Source organism: Berghia stephanieae, chromosome 4, assembly GCF_034508935.2.
Source record: "Berghia stephanieae isolate SIO BIC M18660-M18661 chromosome 4, UCSD_Bste_1.3, whole genome shotgun sequence".
NCBI lineage: Eukaryota > Metazoa > Mollusca > Gastropoda > Nudibranchia > Aeolidiidae > Berghia > Berghia stephanieae.
The window spans coordinates 83,765,363-83,788,339 of NC_088363.1; the positions used below are offsets into that span (position 1 = coordinate 83,765,363).

At 36.5% G+C, this 22,977-nt stretch overlaps 2 protein-coding genes across 8 annotated transcripts in view; one reads left to right on the top strand and one right to left on the bottom strand.

The window, feature by feature from the left end:
* Positions 1 to 9,128, top strand: part of LOC144971405 (uncharacterized) — a 28,779-nt gene extending 19,651 nt beyond the window's left edge. For 2 of the 4 annotated variants that reach the window (XM_078912249.1, XM_078912251.1), the window contains 8 exons: positions 1 to 23; positions 1,404 to 1,482; positions 2,685 to 2,770; positions 4,391 to 4,585; positions 5,446 to 5,541; positions 6,493 to 6,759; positions 7,716 to 7,801; positions 8,268 to 9,128. The exon at positions 1 to 23 is cut by the window's left edge and continues 27 nt beyond it. In XM_078912249.1, coding sequence (XP_078768375.1) covers positions 1 to 23; positions 1,404 to 1,482; positions 2,685 to 2,770; positions 4,391 to 4,585; positions 5,446 to 5,541; positions 6,493 to 6,759; positions 7,716 to 7,801; positions 8,268 to 8,469 — 1,034 coding nt within the window. In that variant the 3' untranslated portion in view covers positions 8,470 to 9,128. The remainder of the gene's footprint in view (positions 24 to 1,403; positions 1,483 to 2,684; positions 2,771 to 4,390; positions 4,586 to 5,445; positions 5,542 to 6,492; positions 6,760 to 7,715; positions 7,802 to 8,267) is intronic. The other 2 variants (XM_078912253.1, XM_078912252.1) reach the window with 2 other exon arrangements.
* Positions 9,129 to 11,441: 2,313 nt separating this feature from the next.
* LOC144971412 (uncharacterized) overlaps positions 11,442 to 22,977 on the bottom strand; it is a 113,078-nt gene continuing 101,542 nt past the window's right edge. For all 4 annotated transcript variants that reach the window (XM_078912275.1, XM_078912276.1, XM_078912278.1 and 1 more), the window contains 2 exons: positions 22,427 to 22,620; positions 11,442 to 21,171 (listed from right to left, as the gene is read on the bottom strand). In XM_078912275.1, coding sequence (XP_078768401.1) covers positions 19,885 to 21,171; positions 22,427 to 22,620 — 1,481 coding nt within the window. In that variant the 3' untranslated portion in view covers positions 11,442 to 19,884. The remainder of the gene's footprint in view (positions 21,172 to 22,426; positions 22,621 to 22,977) is intronic.

Below are 22,977 nucleotides of genomic sequence, written 5' to 3' on the forward strand. Positions count from 1 at the left end.
ACAGCATATGCAGCATTATAGATGTAAGAATTTTTATATTTGTATTGTCTGAGAAATGATACGGGATGTCTAGCAGACCAGGGCCCGTTTTCATGAATGCGGACTAGCGCTTAGTCTCTGACTTTAGTCAAGGACTTGGAAACAAATCGGATTTAAACATAGACTAGTAAATAACTAAATCTAGTCCGCTTGCATAAAATTGACCCAGTGCGATTTTAATAATTAAGAGGACAAAGCGTCATCTCGTTTTATTTTGTTTTGTTTGGATTTAACATTTTTTGTCTCCTGATTAAAGTTGTACCTCTTTAAAATCTTGCTATAAATATTTTAGTTTAACCTTTTCCTAAAGTCAGTTGAGACATACGTTCTCAAAACTACGACATATAAGTAAACATTCTATTTTTTAAGATAATTGTTTGTTACTTTGGCCATTATTAAGAGTTTTTAAAACAATTTTAAAACAACACACAAAACAAAACAAAAAAACGACCAGTCTTAATTTTGTTTAACTCTAAAACAACTTTGGAGGTATCACATTTTCTAGTAAATGTCCGTAGAAATGGATACAAATCTTGAATTTCATGATAATAAAATGTTAAAAAAACAAAATACCCTTTATTCATCCTCAAGGGAAAATTTGTCTTTAAGGTCTTTTCCAACGAAAGACTGGAATAACCCAGGCATGAGCCGCAGTGTAATGCCGCAAAATAACTAGGGCCAGGTGACTTGTTCAAGGCTACACAACGAGGCGAGTAGTCGAACTCGGGGCCTTTTTTGTGAAGAAGCAAAGACCATATGGCTGGCCCACGCTGACCCATGGGTTAGCGTCTAGACAAGGCTTTATTTCTAAAATGACCATTAAAATGATGGCATTACAAAGACCAACTTGGAATCCCTGACAATGATGAACTTGGTGACGTTCGTCTGGCCTAAAACTCTGATTATCGGGAACTCCCAGAAGGCGGGGATATGTGACAAGCTTTGTCAATCATTTCTCTCCATAAACTTAATTTATTGCAGAATAAACCATTTTGCAACTTATTCATTACGAAATATCTAAGGATATTAGTAAGGGTGGAATAAAAGTATTTTTCATGTCTTTGTATTTATTAAACTCATTACTTTTTTATGGTGCAATAACACATACTGGCAAGCTCGTAGTGTTATTTGGCACGATATAAATAAATTCATTTAATAAATACAAGGACATTGAAGAATGGCACATTTTCATGTCAACATTCCTTGACACTACAGTTTAAATTTATATATGATAGGGTTTTTAAGTTGTTTTGAATTTTGTAACCTTTAATGATTATGAAATGATTTTTCGGTTACTGGTCTTTCTGTTTTATCCTTCTCTTTTCATCTATTTTCTTTTCCTAAAAATCTGTTCTTACTCCCAGGACACGGATGGCATACGCGAGTTGATTCTCCACCATAATCAACTAGGAGACTGTGGGGTCAAGCTTGGGAGATCCATAGGTAAGAAAAATGCATACATTTAGAAATAGCAAAACAAAAAAACCTCTGTCGTGATCTGACAAAATACTTTTTCTTTTGTGGGTTTTGGTTTGTTTGTTGTTATTTGTTTGTTGATGTTTTTGGGAAAGGGGAAGGAGGGGTTCTTGTTTTAAAAAATGGTTTGTCTATTTTTTGTTGTTTTTTTTTATTCTTTTAATTATCGGCAAAAAACTTTGACGCCGAATGTCGATCAATTATGACGATTACTAACTCGTCAAAAGTCTGAGATCTGAAACATTTGACTAATAGAGACGAAAATATACAGAAACCAAAAATTTCTAGCTACTTTTTTAATTTTTATAAGACGTTTGTATATCTCAGCTAGGTGTAGATTCCTTTGATACACAATAACTGATGGCTAGGCGGTTGGGTCAGACACATAATCATGACTTCACTGATACCAGTCCAATACTTGTGACAAGAAAGGCGCATATATATTGCACACAGAGAGTGACGTCATAACTAGGCCACACTAATATTGATTTGACCAGTATTTGATTCCAGGCAATGGGTAACACATAGGCAGTATCATCTTCACTTGTCAGTTGACACTTGCGTATTTGTTTTATATCTCTATGTCACGTGCGTCATGGGTAATGATAGTGCCTAAATATTTAAATTTCTTTACTTGTTTGATGGACGCTCCTTTACTTGATAAGTGGAAGGTCGTGTTGTTGTCATTCTTTAGACCACCATGCCTTCGGTTTTTTAGTTTCAGGCCCATGTCTTCACTTTTGCACACCAGTATATCTAAAATTTTCTGTACATTTTCTGGAGCGTAGGCCATCAGAGTGCCATCGTCTGCGTATCTTATGTTATTCATATTCTGGCCCCCTGCCTTTCATATCTTCAATTTCTTTGAATATTATTTCACTATATATGTTAAAAAGGTCCGGTGATAAGACGCAACCTTGTCTTACTCCCTTCTCGATGTTAAAGAAGTCCGATGTTTCACTATCAAGTTTGACACACGCTGTTTGATTTCAGTATAATTTTTTTCACAATTCTAAGGTCTTTACTGTCTACATAGATCTTTTCTAGGATTCTAAAACTGTTAGCAATACTTAAAAACTTGCCGGATTAGGAATGGCTACAAAGGTTTTCTAAAACTTCTTAAACTAAAATGAACTAAACAGGAACTTCATCTTATCCCCTTCCTCCAGCTGACAATGTGACTTTAACCTTGCTGGATTTGAGTTGGAACCACATTCGTGGTCAAGGCGCTGTCGGTATTGCAAGGGGTTTGCAGGTGAGGCCATTTCCACACACAAGTGTGAGGTATTGATTAATGTAAATGTTGGTGCTCGAAGCTGGAAGAAATAAATAATATGAAATTGAATGTAAGCTTCAATTTTATTATAAGAACAGATGAATTAGATAATGTGGTAGACTACCACATTATCTCACTCATCTGCAGTGTTTCATTCATCCTGTTTTTTGATAAAGGGGAAACCCGAAACGTTCATTTGATCTGTTCTTGTAATAAAATTGAAGCTTACATTCAATTTCATATTATTTATTTCAGGTATTGATTATGCCGTCGTCCCAAGATGGAGCGATACATCGAACGTAATTCTGATTTTTTGTGTAACTTGAAAAATATGCCACACATCCGTCCTGTATCAGAGAGAGAGAGAGAGAGAGAGAGAGAGAGAGAGAGAGAGAGAGAGAGAGAGAGAGAGAGAGAAGAAGAGAGAGAGACAGGAGAGAGAGAGAGAAGAGAGGAGAGAGAAAGAGAGAGAGATAGAGAGAGAGAGAGAAAGAGAGAGAGAGAGAGAGAGAGAGAGAGAGAGAGAGAGAGAGAGAGAGAGAGAGAGAGGTTAATCCACGTAAAGCACTCGAATGAACAAAATGTGGTTTCTTTTTTCATTTTTCTCATTTCATTTCATTTTTTAATTATAAGGTAAGTCGTTTTGTTTTAGGACATGGTATAATAATCTATCTGTACAATCGTCTTACATTCCTTAATTGGAGATAATTAATCTGACTAGTTCAAGTTTACTTTTATTGTTAATCTTCAATCATTGCCTCACCAATAACGACGTGGCTCCCATCAAGACAACCTACGTAGTCACGAGGATTTGCTGTGACCTTAAATGATGCCCTTAACAGACATGAGATCATATGGCGGAGCTTATATTATGGTTTATAAACTTTCATCATATCTCTCTCTTGTTACTGTTATAATAGCACGTTAGTCTCTCGTAAGTCCGTTCCGTTAGTTCATGATAATGTTTTAGTTCAATAGATGTTCTGCTTGGGGTGACGAGTCAAAAATCCCTTTATATACCACGCCATCAAATGCTCTGTAATGATAAAAAATTCCATTTATTCATTCCCAAGGGGGAATTTGTGTCTAGGGTCTATTCCAAGGGAAGACTGGAATAACCCAGGCGTCAACCGCAGTGCAGGGCCGCAACGTGAGATAGGGCGAGGTGACTTGCTCAAGATCACACAACGAAGCGGGTAGTCGAACTTGGTACCTTTCGGGAAGGAAGCAAAGACGGTACCGCTGAGCCACGCTGGTAGACTATGTTATCAATCGGTCAGATAGCAATTTCTTCCGAATCCGTATTTTAATAATAACATTATTATAATCGTCAACAATGATGATGATGATGATGATGATGATTTTGTTGATGCTGATGATGGTGACGATGACTACGTTGTTACAAGTGTGCATATGTGTGAGTGTGTCTATGTCAATATATTGTATTGGTATAAATGTGTAACCAAATGACAAATTGACATTTTTTAAGACAATAAAGATATATTATTATTATTATATCGAGATCTTATATTGTATTGCATAAATGATTTGTAACTATCTAATTCTGATGGAATTTTGAAACATGTGTTTGTATCTTAGAGAAATCAACACCTTATCACAGCCAAGTTGGCGTGGAACGGCTTTGCCTTTGAAGGGTGCGTCGCCCTGAGTCACGCCCTAAGGAGTAACACGTGCCTGCAAGTGTTGGACCTCACCAGTAATCGCATTCACCTCCCAGCCCTCCACAAATTCACGGATGGTTTGGTGCGGAATAAAGTTCTCTCTAAACTAATGGTTGGTAAAATGTGTCATTGTGTCCTCGATATTACATGTTGATGGTAATGTCAAAAAGTCTTTTGACTCACCGTCTTCTTCTTATTATTATTCTCCTTCTTCTTCTTCCTCTTCTTCTTTTTCTTCTTCTTCTTCCTCCATAATGATAACGATGACGAGAATGATGATTATGATAATAATAAATAACAATGCTGAAAATTTATATAGCGCTTTTAACTCCGAGACATCAGGCTCTAAGCGCTCAAATTCCAATTTACTTTGGCTGAAACATACTCACTCACTCACACACACAAATGCACACACACACACACACACACACACACCCACATACAAACACCCAACAGAACGCCTATCTTGCTTCTCACATTATCTACTAAAAATGAAACAGATAAGTTTTAAGCGAGCGTTTAAAAATAAACAAAGATTCCTTTTCACGCATGGTCTGTGGTAAGGCGTTCCAAACAGAGGCTGGGCTAATCCAGTCATTTCTATCTCTGTATTATACCTGGGTACTTGACGGCTCACCTCAACTGCTCTGGTTTTTTATTGGAGCATGTTTGTCCACCATATCAACAATTATTTTCTCGTGGAGACCATTTGCATCATTTTTATTTTTTAGGTTATGATGATGACGGTGCTGATGTTGAAGAAGACAATGATAGATAGACAGACAGATAGATAAATGGATAGATAGTAAGATAGATAGATAGATAGATAGATAGATAGATAGATAGATAGATAGATAGATGGATTTGGATAGATAGATATATAGATTGATGGAATTAGATAGATAGATAGATAGATAGATAGATGGATAGATGGATAGATGATCTTAATTATTTTTTTTGTCCAAACACCAGCTTGGGCTAAACCCGATCCCAGCCCATTGCACCACATACTTACTGAGTCGAATTCAAAAATGGAAACACAGCGGTCTGAAAGAGTTGGATCTCCAGGTGAGTTTGAAGCCAGTGTCACGCCAAGCTCAGTTGTAACAATTTTGACTTCCGTATTTTAATAAGAACATTATTATAATCGTCAACAATGATGATGATGATGATGATGGTGGACAAAACACTTTTTATAATTATTGAACTGTAAACTTTTACAATCGACTAAGCTGACCATAAAATTGTCACTAATATAGAAGATTTTTATAAGAAAAGGATTTTCACCTGAGGCCAACTTAACCCCGAAGTCTGTATAAAGTTTCAATGTTTAAAAATCATAAGACGTTCTTCTAAATGGATTTGTTAAAGACAGGAAGACGACTTCTATCCAAATAGTTCATTGACAATAACCCAACAATAACGCGATTTGAGAAAATTGGTTCGTCTGATCGTAGGATAATCGTTTTGATTTACACCTCTTGTATAATATCCTCTCTTTTGAAATGGATTTCCCTTTTATGTGGCTCATTTTCAAGTTATCTCAATTCATTACACAATACTTCGTTAGTTTCTCCATCGAGTCATATAATATAAACAAGTTAAGAAATAAATAAATTTAAAAATCCCTTTATTCATCCCTAAGGGGAATTTTTTCTTTAGGATCTATTCCAAGGAAAGACTGGAATAACCCAGGCGTCAGCGGCAGTGCAGCGCCGCAAAGTGAACTAAGGCTAGGTGACGTGCTCAAGGTCACACAACGCGGCGGGTAGTCGAACTCGGTACCTTTTGGGTACGAAGCAAAGACCATACCTCTGAGCCACGCTGCCCCTTAGTTCCATTTTACAACTGGCTAATGATGCCACGGGCCTTGCCCAAGGTCGCAACACGAGACTCAGAGTTTTGCAAATATGAAAAAGAATATTTTTAATCGACAATGAGTTATATCTCTGTCCCAATTTGTTTTAATCGTAAAGAAAATAAAAAAAAGACTGATGGTTTGAAACTGACTTTCTTCAGGGAACTGTCGTAGATAAACAGTTTGAACCCCTTCTAAAGGAGATCCAAGAAGAAAGACTGTTTATCGTGAGATATGACAAATCTCTACCACTCCAGAAGGGAAGCAACTCGACAGCGAAGATCGACCCGAACAATATATTTAACATCGACCCAGTTCGAATATTGTTTTTCATGAAGCAACATCTTCGGACTATCGATTTATTCCTGAAGATCGACAAAGACACAAGCGGGGCTTTGAGCAAAGAAGAAATGAAGTATGCATTTGAGGTATGTGATTAAAAATCAAATCAATCTGCCTGACAAAAAAAAGGAGGTGGGCAACAATTGTCGAGCAGAGCCCTCTATTACACAAGCTATAGAGTAAACAAACAAAAAAACAGAACTTAAAAAAAAGAAAAGAAAAAAAAGGGGAGGGTGATAAAAATAGATGAATGAATGAAGTAACGAATGAATGAACACGTAAATACATTAATAAATGAATAAAAAAGTAAATAAATTAACATGACTGTGATAAACTGTAATAATAATAATGATAATAAGAATAATATTAATAATATATATATATATATATATATATATAAATATATATATAAATAAATATATATAAATAAATATATATATAATATATATATAAATATATATATATAATAATAATATATATATATATATATATATATATATATATATATATATATATATATATATATATATATATAATTGAGCATTTATAATTGGACAATTTCCACTCAACTTGCTTCTGCCCTTTACAATGGATCACCAGCAATAAGGAACGCTCTAAAATGTTTTCAACAAGAAAACGCTGTTAACTGCCATTAACTCATTTAACACGGTGGGAAAAATATCAGTTTTCAATTATCTAATTTTCCAGTTGTCTTATTGAGTGCATATCTAAATGACGCAATAATATGCTAAAGACGATATGATATGTTTGGTTGAATTTGCGTCAAATTAAATGATTCGGTCATCGCTTTTGCTGCTCTTATTGTGAAAACAGCAAGATGATTTGATGATAAAAATGATGATGATGATGATGATGAAGCTCATGATGATGACACGACGATGATGATAACGGTGAAGATCGTGATCATATCATTATTAATAATAATAATAATAATAATAATAATAATAATAATAATAATAATAATAATAATAATAATAATAATAATAATAATTTTACACGATTTCTACGCCTCGTCATCCAGCTGGAGGGCTACCCAATCAGCGACATGGCCCTTGACCAAGTGATGAGTTACCTGGACACGAACAACGATGGGGGAGTTGACCTCAGGTAACATTCCATTTATTCCATTGGTCCAAACACAGAATTGAACTCAAACTTTGTCGACTTCCCCAAGAGCAGGGGAACGCTGGCTCACAGTTTTCCCATGTATTCTTTATCAGTTCACATCGTTGCTACCTCCTTTATCATGAATTGTCTTTTATGTGTTGTCTTGTGTCCTTGTTTAGGAATGAAATCATTTCGTCTCTTTTATTGAAAGGAAACAAAGGAAACAGATGGATTTATTTTTGTTGAGAAATTACATTTTCGCTTCGTATTAAAAATGAATAATTTCTCAGAAATCATATATATTTCATTGTTAGGTTGTTTTAAATGTTTTCTTTTGAAATAACTATTTTGCTGGGTGTCAGTGTGGGACTTTTAAGCAGTGGAATGTTTAGTGAAAAGATTTTAAAATGCAAGAATTAATTGCCAATAAATACAAGACCATGCTACCCGTACTTGTATTTTTCAGGGAATTCTTCGAAGGAGAGAGACGGTCTCGTCGAGGACACAGACCGGACGAGAGTCAGGAGGCATCAGACGACAACACCCCGACGCCAAACTTACTCAACCCCAAGATCAACATGATTAAATACTCCCAGGCTTTTAGGAAACCCAATTCGAACAAATCACCTGGCGGCCTTTCTCCTCGGAGATCCAACACATTTGTGTAGGAAATAAGGCAAGAAAAAGGAACCTCTAAAAACAACTTTAATTCCGTTGATCTGAACTCTAATAACTTGTTTTAAAACATGCATGAAAATGAGTCTTTCGTAGATTATTTAAGTCCATCAATGATACGAAAATATTGTGGAGCTTATAGACCTTTTTTCAAAATCATCGTCCGATGAATGGCCTTAGAGTGTCTTTATTGAGATCCGGGACTGAAGATTTTTTTTCTGACCGGTCTGTCCATATAGAAATGATTGGGTGGCTGGGTCTGTTTGAAATTAGGGAAAGTACTTTGCACTAGACTAGCATGTTATTCAAAGAGTAAAATGCAATTGATACCGTCCATTTAAGTTCAAGGATTGAAAGCTTACAGAAGTCACGATTTTGAGACGTTTTGACAATTGTAACTCTCCTTGATTGATATCTGAAGTTGCTTCTTTCCAGCCTGAATATAGAATAAATGGAATGTCAGAAAACAGTGATAAAGGCAAGTCATTTACGATTTACTACGTAGATACTATATCAGCAGCTTGAAAAAAAAAGACCAAAAATTTTTATTTTTTTTAATAGACAAAAACAAAAGAGAAAAAAACAAAAACAAAAAAAAAACAACAGCAAAATAAAATAAAAAAATTAAAAAAAAAAAACAAACAAAAAAAAAAACGTTTGACGCTGTTTTCTGAAACATGCCAGTATTCAAAATCCCGTCATTTCAAAGTGATGGGTGAAGACGGCTATGAGAAGTGCACTAGATATCCCTTTGGTAAAATAAAAGTGTTGAAAAAAAAATACAACCACCCTCAGAAACAAATAAACAAGCAAAACAAAGAGGATCTTAAAATGTTTGGCATTGTGTTTACGACCACACATCGGTTCTCATGTGTTTGGTGCATCAGGTTTTTTTTCTTTCCTTCCTTTATTGTAATTGTAATAGGTTGGGTTGTGGAAAGGATAAGCCCCCCCCCCCCCCCCCCCACTCGATTTTTAGCATTATCAAGCTGAGATCGGCCGTCTGAAGGTGGACACGTTTTAGCGGTATAATGGTCATGGATGGTTTAAAAGTTTGTTGTTTTCCCACGGCGTTTTATAGACTCACCCCCAAAAATGCTGTCCACCTTTTCCCCATATTCCTTTTCCAAAACTAAACTTCTGGCGGAATGAATGATCAATTAAAATACCTTTGACGTATTGACGTAAATATGTAACTAAAATTGAGCTTTGAGTTTTTATATAGCGCAATATCCACTAAACGTGCTCAACACGCTTTACAAGGGGGGACCCCTTTAACTTTAAAACAAAAATGAATACAGTAGTATAGCTTCAATTTTTTTCTTCTGAAAAACACATTAAGCTCTTTTCAAAGTTGTGACATTCATTTTGGTTTCATCCTCTGAACTCTGAATTCTTTTTAGAAAAAAATTGTCAGAAGACAGGAATGGGGCTGTATCAGAATGATGGTCCAACCATGGCTTTTAGTTATCAATCCACATAATACGTCTCCGTCTGGGGGGGGGGGGGGGGGGGCAGACTTTGCAGTCCCATATTATAACTCCAGGATTCATTCGCAGCATACCGGTATGCGATCTCTAGCAGTGCTTTTCATTCATAAAACAATTTTGCCTGGACCTTGTTTTTATAATTGTATGTGTGTGTGTGTATGTGTCCTACAAGTGGAAATTGGAAAAAAGGAAGAACTACCTTTGAATTTAAATAAATTGTTCATAGTCGGTAAAAATACATGCGTCTCTTATGCATAAAAGGTTAGTTAATTTTTGAAATCTGATTATTAAAAATCAGCAAGGCCTTGTAGAATCTTCACCAACATAAGAATGTTTCAAATATAAATACTTTGCAATTTGCATATATTTATATAAGGGGTGATCTGCCAATACCCGTCGTATGTCGCAAAAATTCGAATCAGAGAGATGATTTACAAGTAAAAATATATCATCTCCCAAAACTATACATTTGACTGTTTCCCAAGGGCAAAGACAAAACCAAGTATTGTCATCCCAAGACAAAGACAGAAAGCAAGTTGGAAAACAGATATGTATAGGGAATGAAAGACACGGTAAATACCTCCCTGTCCACTATGGGAGGTCAGGAAACCCGCTCAGTCCCATGCGAGACCTGCTATTTTCAGTTCGTCTGGTAATGAGCGCCTCCATATACGTTTTGACACTCCACCTTTCGTTTCCCTAGGGGGTTTCATTCAAGGGACTGTCAGGTGACATTCTTCACTGGTCTTCTTAATGTATGACCGACCCATCTCCATTTCCTCCTGATTTGGGTGTTGACTGGCTCTTGGTTTGACCTTCTCCATAATTCTATGTCGGAGATGTGGTATTGCCAAAATCCTGCGCAGGCATTGTTAATGAAGGTCTGAATTTTTTGAGTCGGGGTGTGTGGTCAAGTGGTATGACACTCGCTTTCGGATCGGAAGGTCCTGAGTTCGAGCCTCGTTCGGCGCATAGTTGAGTCCTTGGAAAAGGCTCTTTACTCACATTCTCTCACCGTAAACGGGTGTAAAATGAGTACCTGGCCGTTAACAGCGTTGCCTCTGTCCGGAAAAAAAATTGTAGTATCGCCTAACAGGCGTCAGCAATGTCTCGTTCTACGTGTTGCTGTTGACCAGGGACCCTTTGTAAAGCGCTTTGAGCACATTTAGTGGATAGTGCGTTATATAAAAGCTCACTTTGTAACCTCCAGGTTTCTGATCCACGAAAATGTTTAACATTGGAGCCAAATATTCTAAGCTTAGTTGCATTAGAGATGGCTGTTGCTGGCGACAATGTGACAAAATGCTGAGCTTTCCTGATTCTGGCTTTAATATCTTCCTCTGTAGCTCCTGTTTCACTAACTTTACTGCCTAAGTATGCGAAATCGTTTACATCTTGTTGTGAAGATCCTGATGTGTTGATCGGGGTTTGGTGTTGGTTATTAATTCCAATCAAAATTTGGATGACACACAACGGATTGTTCACAGAGCTTTATTGATTTGTGTAAACAAACCGACAAACGCATAAAATAAACAAAATCATTAGTATAGATACACATTATGTCAATATTATTATGGAAAATCTAACGCAGACTAAGTCTGACATCATCAAGTGCCATTTCGTGCTTCGACATCCTGTAGGTGGAGTCTTCACAACGGCTGTCTACCGGATGGCTAAAACCACAACTTTGAACAAGAACTAATGTTAAACTACTGCTTAAAGGAAACATCGAAATGCACTGACGATGATGATGATGATGATGACAATGATTTTACTGGTGATGGTGGTGGTAGTAGGAGGAGTGGTGGTGTTGGTGATAGCGGCCATGGCAATGACGATCACCTGGAACCGGTGTATTCTCGGGGTGAACCAGATAATTTATATTACATCTAGACGGAACTATGAAATTCAGTTTATTTTAAAGGATTCATTGAGGACAATAAATATCCTTATTAACATCTCGTATACAGCTTACTTCTTTCTAAATATTCTTGCCAGTAAATTTCAGCAGAACAATCAAAGTTGAACAAACTGTTAAGCCCAGTTTTCCCTGATCAGGTGGCGTACTGAACAGATCAAATACAAATGAACTACTCTGAGAGCTAATATTATTTGAGTGTGTTTCTTGGGGTTTTTTTCCCCAGTCCCAATGACAATCTATTGTAACAATTGTCAGCAGTATCATTAATATTTATTTCTTATTTTAGAGGAAAAGAGTGGAGAGGGGAGGGGAGAGGGATCAACAGTCTTATACAATGATCGAAATCACGATACTTTTATTAATCCTTTTGAGCCATATGAAGAAAAAACAACACCAAACAAAAAACAAAAAAAAAAAAAAAAACACAGTGCATTTAGGCCTTTTAATAGCATAGGTCGGGAATATGAACTGTTTTACACTCACCCAAGTTTTTTAACGACGCTCAAAACAAGAATCCACGATTCAATTTTTCTTATGGCTATGGCCTTATCCAGCACCTCATACGGATGATTTATCATAATGTAGACAAGACTAAGACGGACAAAGTATAATAATAATGTACAACTCAAGAGCAAATAAAAGACATGATATTGATATAACAAACATGGTCTACACATTTTCACCAGGACCAAATATAGTATGAAATGTCTGTACAAAATCTCTGATTAAATCAATGTCGTCAACATGTTGTACTTGTAACCCAACACAACGATCATCTGTATACTACACGTGTAGAGTCATGAACAACAAAAGGGGTAGAAAGTCATGACTTTTGGGTCATTCAAGCAGCAGTACGAGCTAAAACCGGTAACGTGGTAGAAAAACAAGTGCACGTAATTTGTAAATACACCGTTACTGAAGACAAAATTCTGTGTAATGATAATATAAAAAAACAATAATAATAATAGGTAACAATTATTAATATCATAGATTATTATTCATAATGACGACACACTAATGTTAGACTATGTGTAATGCTCATAGTATTTCTAACTATATTTTACAATTGATTAACGACATAAATCAATTATTATTATATACTTACAAAGGTAAGTCATATCGATATCAAAATATCGTATAAATATACCATATAAAATGGGGAATTAAAGTGCCATTGTGTCTAGTTGGCGAACATAGAATTGTCTTTTATTTTTTTTGTTTTCTTTTTAAGGGGTTTACGGTGCTTGCAACGCATTTAGGTCATATCAGCACCAGTAAAAAGGAAGAAAATGGGATAGTAAAAAGTTCTAGAATTAAAATTAAAACACCCGATAAAAAGTAAGACAAAGGGAAATTAGTTCAAATAGGAAACAGATGTAGATTCCCACAGCACACTATCAGTGTACTTTGTGATCACCTAGATGTCTCATCCTGACACAAGCGCAGGTCCCCACTAAGAGGAACACAATTAAATGTTTACAATTCATAAAATATATAAGAAAAAGTATTTCAATTCTTTTGACGCCAAGACTGAATGTCGTCATTGCTCCCATGACTGATATCAATTCAATGACGTTCCACTCAGAGACCAGTAGGATAGAAACGGTTTGGTGATCAGTAAAACCCGAGTCACGTTATCCTTTATGATCTCTTGTTGTAAATGATGAAATTGGATTTCATGTTAGAGTGAGATCCAACACTGAGAAAGGTCTGTTTCTTTTCAATGATTTTTAGGTGTTTCAGACACTTTTAGATCATTTCAGCGCCAATATAAAAGGAAGAGGAATGGATAAATGTTTGTTTTGTTTTTAAGAGTTTTACGGCGTTTGCAACACATTAAGGTCAAATCAGCGCCAGTAAACAGGAAGAAAATGGGATAGTACAAAGTTCTAGAATTACAATAAAGCATCCAAGAAAAGGGAAGACAAAGGGGAATTGGTTCAAATACAAAACAGATGTAGATTCCAAAAGCACACTATCAAAGTACTTAGTTTGAAATCACAAAATGTCTCATCGAGACACAAGCACAGGTCCTCGGTAAGAGGAATACACTCAAATGTCTTACAGATCATACATAATATAAAGAAAGATAATGCAGTGCATACCAGAGAGATGATTTACAAGGAAAAATATATCATCTCCCAAAACTTAACTAAACATTTGACTGTTTCCCTCCCAGCCAGGGTTTCCGGCCAGGGCCTGGACAAAACCTAGTAATCTCATTCCAAGACAAAGATAGAAAGCATGTTGGAAAACAGATATAGGTGGGTAGAAGACACAGTAAGTACCTCCCTGCCCACTATGGGAGGTAAGGAACCCCACCCAGAGGAAGGGATTAAAAAAATGAGATTTAAAATTAAAGCACCAGAAAAGGGTAAGACAAAGGGATCGAGTTCAAATCTAGGACAAACCAAGTCATCCCATTCCATGACAAACACTGAAAGCAACTCAGAACACAGACAAAAGGGGATCGAAGACGCAGCAAGGGTCAGGGGAGGTCAGAAGAAACCAGCCAATGAGAAATTCGATGAAATAAGGAAGGGACATATAATATGGGAAAGACAAAACATAGTTGTTCAACATGGGCAAAAACAATGCTATATCGATATTCAATTCATCAGGCGTACATCATAACCAGAACAAGGTTTAAGAGTAGTATTGAACAAAATACATTGATACTTTCAATAGAGAATACACATGTAATGAAACGTGCTATGGGCTCAAGTCCTTCAACATATAATAAAAATCAATACTGATACATTAGGCTTGGAAAGAGGTGGTTTATCAAAATGTCTCTGTACAATTCAAGTTATGTCAATTCAACTTCTGTTTTGAAGTTACATATGGCAATAAGGCAATAAAGATCATAGCACTTACAACTTGATGGTCACAAGGACAATTATAGTAAGCAGGCCTGTAAATGGTAGGTGAAAAAAGTGTCGGAACTTTTTGAACACGCGAAAATGGACCAAACGGACAAAAATATGGATTAATTGATAAACACAACACAGATATGACACGTCAACTGACTAGCCAAATCCTGTCACTTTCCCGAACTCATTTATAATACAAAATAAGCAGGTCCTTATTTTATGGTACCGAGAAAAAAAAATCCCAATTATTTGAGAGAGTATACACGTTTCTGGGCCCAGATCTGAGTTAGTTGTAAAATGAAAGTAAGAGAACAATTCCTGCCTTTTTGAAGGATGTGTATCTAGTGCTTGATACGAGAAGCTACTTTGTTATTAGTTGAAGGAGACTTGTCTCAAGTATTCCTCATTACGTGAACATGAATTTCATCAAATCAATACATTGACAACACTTAAAGTCAGGAAGCCAGGTTGGTGTTTAGAAGACCAAAATATCAAATAAATCGGGTCTCGCAATTGAAAACAACAAATTTGTCATTTTTCTCCTTTTCATTTTATGGCATGGATGAATTAGAAAAATAATTAATTTCACCTTTTGATTAACGATGGCACTGTAATGTGAACAATTAAAGAACAAATGCGCAAACAATAATTACACCAATAAGAAATGAAAACAGCTATACATATTATTATGTAAGATCATTATCATGGAGTAATTTCCATTCATGATAAACAATATGTGAGGAGACGACTTGCAAGTTCTACACTTTCTCTAAGACTCAGCATGTTTCCATTCATCAAACAACACAATGTTTTAAATGAATTCCATTCATCAAACAAAACAATGTTTTAACACCACAATGTTTTAAAAGTTGACCAGGAAACAAATCAATCAAAATGATAAGGAAGGCAACTCATTTTTAAAAATAAAATAAAAACAAGTAGGTTGACCTCCTAAAAAAATGCATCATATATGACGCACTGCTTTCGATGACCAAATAAATTTAGTTTATTTTAGACCCAAATGACAGGCCATGTCTCAATTACCAAATGTGGGAAATCCTGGTGATTTCAACAGCTGCCTTGTTCAAAAATTTAATGTGAGATGGATGGCGATTCCAATGGGATGATTGGTTCTCTAAAATGTGACCGAGATGCCCTATAAACTCGGGATAATAAACATATTATGGGGAAACATTTCATTGTAGCAAGGAGAGAGAGAGAGAGAGAGAGAGAGAGAGAGAGAGAGAGAGAGAGAGAGAGAGAGAGAGAGAGAGAGAGAGAGAGAGAGAGAGAGAGAGAGAGAGAGAGAGAGAGAGAGAGCGATCTGTCTTGTCTGTCTGTTTTTAAGGGTTTTACGGCGCTTGCAACACATTTTGGTCATATCAATGCCAGTAAAAAGGAAGAAAATTGGGTAGTGCAAAGATTTTAGATGTACAATTAAAAGGACTTGAGGTAAAAGTAGGACAAAGGAGAAATGGTTTAAATAGGGAACAGTGTAAATTCCAAGAGCACATCATCAATGTACTTAGTTTGAGACCAACTATATCTCTCACCCAGACACTAGCACAAGATCCCAATAAGAGGAATATATTCAAATTCTTACATTATACATTCAAAATAACAAATATAACAGAGATGATTTACAAGGAAAAAATATATTTTCCCAAAACGATAACTATGAATTTGACTGTTTCCCTCCCAGCCAAGCACTACGGCTAAGGCCAGGACAAAACCAAGTAATTTTATTCCAAGACAAAAACAGAAAGCAAATTGGAAAAACAGATATATGGGGATAGAAGACAGAGTTAGTGCCACCCTGCCTACTATGGGAGGCCAGGAACCCCACCCAGTTCAAGGAATGCAAATAACAAAAAGGTAACAAAACAAACATAAGTAGCTTTAGAAGTGGGTGTGGTTATGGTGCTGACACAAGCAAATAAAACATGATGTAGCTTGAAAATGAAGACATCGAATGAAAGACTGGAAGTAACATTTAGGATTTCGTTCCATTTCATTTCTTAAAAGAGGAAAAAAAAAAACAGAAAGAAGAAAAAATTAAGAATGATATTTTCTTAATTATTAAAATGCTCATTTTAATATAGACCTATTCCACAACTAAATATTTCAAATTCATTCTCCAGTTAATTTCCCTTTATTTTATGGGGTTTTTTTGTTTTTGTTTTTTTGTTTGTTTGTTGCTTTAGGTCTCTTCCAGCACAATTGAGGTTATATGAGAGACCGCTGAAACAAAAAAAAACAAGCAATCTAACAAAAATAGTACAAATGTAAATCAAAATCATAAGCTAAATTATAAATAACCAAGAACAAACAGGCAGAAGATTTACAGAAAAAAAAATATCCCCTGTCAAAAATACAATCACAAACCAAAGAAGCAGGATAGGCTAGTAAAGAGAAGAAGAAACGACATCACTATCGGATCGTACACCCATGCGAACATCATAGGTATATGATTCAAGGGTGATGCTCCCATCCAACCACCCGCTTATGGGGTTTTACACCGCTGGGGACAATTATAAGTCAATTCAGCACCACCAACTATCAATTGTATTTCTTCACCTGCGTATTTGTGGATAGCAAAATTGAAACAGTGATATAATTCTAATAATATCAAGAGATACAAGTCCTGCTTTATCCCATTACCAAAGGTTTGAACAAGACAATCAAATGGCACACATCTCTTTTGTTAATATCACTATTATTTATTTTGTACGACTCACGACCAGTCTTCTAATATAAACATCTGACTCTCAAAATCCAGAACATTTCTCAGAAGACAGGGCAAATAAGACTGGAAATTAAAGAAAATGATGTTGAGTCATAAATATTATAAATGACGAATAGTGTTTCAATGCTACAACATTTGAAAAGTTAAGGGATGTAGCTTTTTTTCTGTGGGACATATAAAAATATCAAACAACCATGACTCCATATTGCAAACAATAGAAATTATCTTTAATCAAAGCCACAATCGAATGATTGTTGTCCGTCATCACACCCAATGCCTCCATCACAAACTATTCACCTCGGAAAGGACACATTGTGATATAAGTAAGAGGATTGAAAAGACAGTAAGGGAGACAACTGATGTAGAATCAAATGGCACGTGATAACCAACATTCCCCTATTTTAAGGGAATTCAAACAATCAACCTTTAAAAAGTTTTTGATGATAGGATAGTTAAATGACTCGTACTTCCAAGCATCCTCCCTACTTGCGACAGCATTAGGTCATTTTAGCACCAGTAAAGATGATAAAGGAAAGTTGTAGATATACAGATAAAACAATCGAATAAAAAGGAAGAGAAAGGTGAATGGTCAAATAGGGAACAGAAGACTTTAGGTGTAATCCATTAATGTGCAAATTTTGAAAATACATATATGTCTCATCCAGGCACAAGCAAAGGAATCACCCGCTATGAAAGATGTTTGTTTTTCATGATTTTACTGTGCTTGCAACACATTTAGGTCATATCAGCGCCAGTAAAAAGGCAGGAAATGGGATAGTAAAAAACATTCTAGATGTACAATTAAATGGACTTGAGGAAAAAGTAAGACAAGGGGAAATGATCAAAATAGGGAACAGATTTAGATTCCAAGAGCACACTATCAGTGTTCTTCGTTTGAGATCACCTAAAAGTCCCACCCAGACACCAGCACGTCCCCACTAAGAGGAATACACTCAAATGTTTACAAATCATATGTTAAGAATTTAAAAAATAACAGTTCATAGCAGAGAGATGATTAACAAGGAAAAAAAATATCTCCCAAAACTATAACTAAACATTCGACTGTTTCCCTCCCAGCCAAGGAATCAGGCCAAGGTCAGGACAAAACCTAAGTAATCTCATTTCTAGACAAAGACAGGGAGCAATTGGAAAACAGATACAGGGGGATAGAAGACACAGCAAGTACCTCCCTGCCCTCTATGGGAGAAGAAAAGGTAAGACAAATGGGAATTGGTTCACACACACACACACACACACACACACATACACACACACACACACACACGCATCAAAACAAAATAAAATACTTAAACAACAAGAACAACAACGAACAAAACAAAGACATTTTTTTTCTTCTTTTTCACCAAAGTAAGTTAAAGTACAATCTCTTTTTTTTTTAACAATTGAGATTTAAACAGTACACCTTTCCATAACAAAACGGTAAATTTAAGTATAGTGACATCTTAAGTTTGAATAAATGAACTCAAAGCTATCGGGTTTCTTTATCCATTTCCAGATTGTTTCTGGGTGTATTTCAACATTGTGGGCCTCATGACACAGTCCATGACAAGTTCTTCAATTTGTGGAAAGACAACAAATACAGATAACCAATAGGGACGGAAATTTATAAAACTAAGAATGAAACAAAACTTTGTCTGGGAAGCAGAGCAAAGAGAAAATAGTCATCGTGGTTTCAACAAATAATTCGATTAAAAAAAAAAAAGAATCTAAGACTGACTAAGCAGAAGGTAACTGCCAAATAAAAAACTAATTGAATATACCGACACTTATAATGATTGAACGGCATAATATATATGAAACAATTGCTTTTTGTGTAATTCATCTTGTTTTGCTGTATGAAATGAAACACACGATACAATTTTTTCTTCTTTTGTATCCTTTGTAAACCTTTGTCGTCATGGACATATCTAATTGTGACTGCCAATGGGTTGAATGAGGTAGTCATTATTTTGATTTGATTTTTTCACTCCAATAGACCAACCAACATGTCAATGTGGTATTATGTTTGGGTAAACAAGACAAGAATAAATCGATTGATGTTCAAAATTATGAGACAAATTCAGTTTAAATTTTTTGAATTTTAAAAAACTATAGTCATTCTCAAAAAAAACCCAAAGCATATAAGTTTTATCTTATTGTAGAAAAAGAAGAAGAAGAAGAAGAAGAAGAAGAAGAAGAAGAAGAAGAAGAAGAAGAAGAAGAAGAAGAAGAAGAAGAAGAAGAAGAAGAAGAAGAAGAAGAAGAAGAAGAAGAAGAAGATTGTTTTCTTTACATCTAGGTCAAGCTGACCTAACACCAGTTTACAAAGGTGGGTTACGTTTATATATAAATTTACTGCACATGATTGTGAAACCAAATCATAAACTTGATCGAGGAGGGTAGATTGGACCCATTAATTCAGAAGTCACAACTTTCTTTGGTGGACAAGGAACCATTCCCCCCGTTTTGGATGAGTAAATGGATCCTAATCCATCCGAACCAGACAGACTTGTCAATTGACCTCCCATGGCCATCGTTGTACCCGTCGAGTCAGCGCTGAGAGACAGACTGTGGTAGCCTGATGACGTGTCACTGGCACAACTTGGTGACTCATCAACGGAGATGGGAGATGTGTCGCATACAATTGGAGATGTGAGTGATGTTCGGAGTGAGGATGTTGAGATACTCAATGCAGACTGGCTGAGGCTGGATGTTGATGTGGATAATGAAGATGAAGATGATGATGATGATGATGATACTGCTGAAGATGATGGTGTAAATGGATCAAATGAACAGAAAGGTGGAGACGGGATGGACAAATTTTTAGAGGCAGCAGTGACAGGAAAATCTATTGTTTGTTTTTGTGCTTGATGGGTACGCCGAACCGATTGAGCATTGGGGATTGGGTCTTGTGATTGCTGCTGGCATGTTAGAACAGGCAGTGGATGGTGATGATGGTAGTGATGGTGGTGATGGTGGTGGTGGAGGCTGTACGAGGAGGCTTGGGACCCAAGTTGGCTTGAAGGTAATGAGGTTGCAGCTGTTGCCGAGCTATTGCTTCCAGATAGCTGCTTGTTGTGCTGTTGCTGATCCGATTTCCTGATCTCCTTGTCTGTGTTCATTGGATCCATGAAGTTCCCACGGGAATGGGTCATACTATCTGCTTTGGAGACATTATCATCTGGTGGAGAGTTCAGAGATTGAGAGGGCTTCAGATCACCGGATCCTGATGGAGGACCGCTTGGATTGGTATCTGTATCCATCATCTGGCGCTGGATGGGTGGGACTATGGCCATTCGACGAGGATTCATTGGGAGAGGGGAGTTGAGGCAATGCCTTTGTTGCTGCTGTTGTTGAGTTTGAAATTCTGCAGAAACGTTACTGCTGGGATTGTTGTTAACAACTGCTTGTTGCTGCTGGAGCTGCTTAGAGTCAGAGGAGGCTGCAGATGATGTTGATAAGGTAGATGTTACTTGTTGATGTGGATGTGGCAGACTGCCTGAAAACGATGGCGGGAAAGAAGGGGGCGGTTGTTTGCGTGGATCCTGTGGTTGTGATAACTGTTGGGGCTGAAGCTGTTGAGAGCTGGCCTTATATTGTTGTACCTGAGACTCCAGCTTGGCCTTTATCATCCGTAACTCTTTTTCCTGTTTAGCTTTGTTAGCCTGAAAAAAAATGAAAATAACTCAATTACAGATGAATCACAACTACAGACAATATGCCAGGTTGTTATGATTGATTCTTTCCAATGAAACTGAAAAATACCTGTAAAATGACATGCATCTGCATACCTTAGCCAAGAGGGTAGGATAGCATCATTACCAAAGTACAGGTTGTGTGACCAAATATAAATTAATAGGTATGAATTAAACAATATGACAAAACTTAGCTTGAAAAAACCAAGTTGGTTGTATCAATCTTACAGAATTAATCATAAGTTGGTAATATTAAGAGAGGGGGAAAGTTATAAAAATAGTATGAAAACATTGACCAATGAATAAAGGGAAACTGATTAACTAACAACGGTACATATTCATCTTCAACCTTCGATCTTCAATGCGTTTTATTTGAAAAAGGCCCCACGGACCCATCCCCACAAATGTTCAGTTACAGTCCAATCAAAACAGGGAACAGTCACAGATTGCTTTGATGAGCATGTGCATTCAAAACTGTTTAGAAAATTTCCAAGCATTCAATGTCCCTTATGTCTGTCGCAGAAAATTTCGGTCATCTATGGTGGTGAACAAGCTGTTTTTGTATGTGTCTGCTCTTGTACATGGTTGTATGTAGTATAGTCATTGTGATGTACTGTATCTACATGAAGCGAATCATCCGATTTACTTTTTATGTAATTTGGGATGATGATGGCTGCCTTTGGGTCGTTGATGGTTTTGTGGAAGGTTACGATATGGATTATCTTGCACTAGTTTTTTTTAAGGTTTCCATTGACTGGAAAGAGGATGTGACACAACCCAGTTCTCTGGATTTGCATCCCGTTGTGAATTTTGCAACTGCTCTTTGTACTTTTCAACCTTGTCTATGTCCTTTTTGTGTAGGAGTCCCACATGGTGCTGGCATATTCTAATATTGGCCTGATAAGTGCTGTTTACACCTGGGCTTTAATTCTTCATGAAACCCCAACATCCTACTTGCCTTTGCTGTCATATGTTCTATATGGGTTTGCCACTTTAGTTTCTTATTGAGATGGACTCCAAGGTATTTTATGGAGTTGACATGTGAGGGATGGATCATAAACAAAAAAATGTACAAATTCCCAAAGGAAATCAAATACGGAACAACCAAAACAGATCAAAGTAGAGGTGGAAGGGGAGATAACACAAGAGAGTGTAGATATAGGGAGATAAGAAGCAGGAGGAGGAGGGGGGGGGGGGGGGGTTTGAGATGGAATCACCTACTTACTTTGATGACATCTAATCTGGCATTCAGTCTGGCATACAAGGACTCTGGGTCACTGTTGTAGACGGCCTGCTGCATGTTGGACTCCAGATGACTCAGGAGGTGTTCCTGGGAGACAAAGCTCTGCTCCAGGGATTTGTGCTTTTGTTGAAGCTGGTCAGAGAACATTTGCATCTCGGACACCGGATTGATTGGACCTGAAATAATATCATAAACATTTCTGAAATTTGAACAAAATAATATCCAGTAAGTGAGCTCAAAGTAGTTTGTTATTAAGGGTTTTACAGCGCTTGCAACACATTAAGGTCATACCAGCGCTAGTAAAGAGGAAGAAAATGGGAAATTAAAAAATTGAAGAATAATAAATAGTGCACCCAAGAAAAAGTAAGACAAAGGGGAAGGTTCAAATAAGAAACAGATATAGATTCCAGGAGCACACTATCAAAGTACTAAGTTTGAGATCACTTAAAAGTCTCGTCCAGACACAAGCACAAGTCCCTACTAAGAGGGATACACTCAAAAAATTAACACAATGAGAGAGATGATTTACAAGG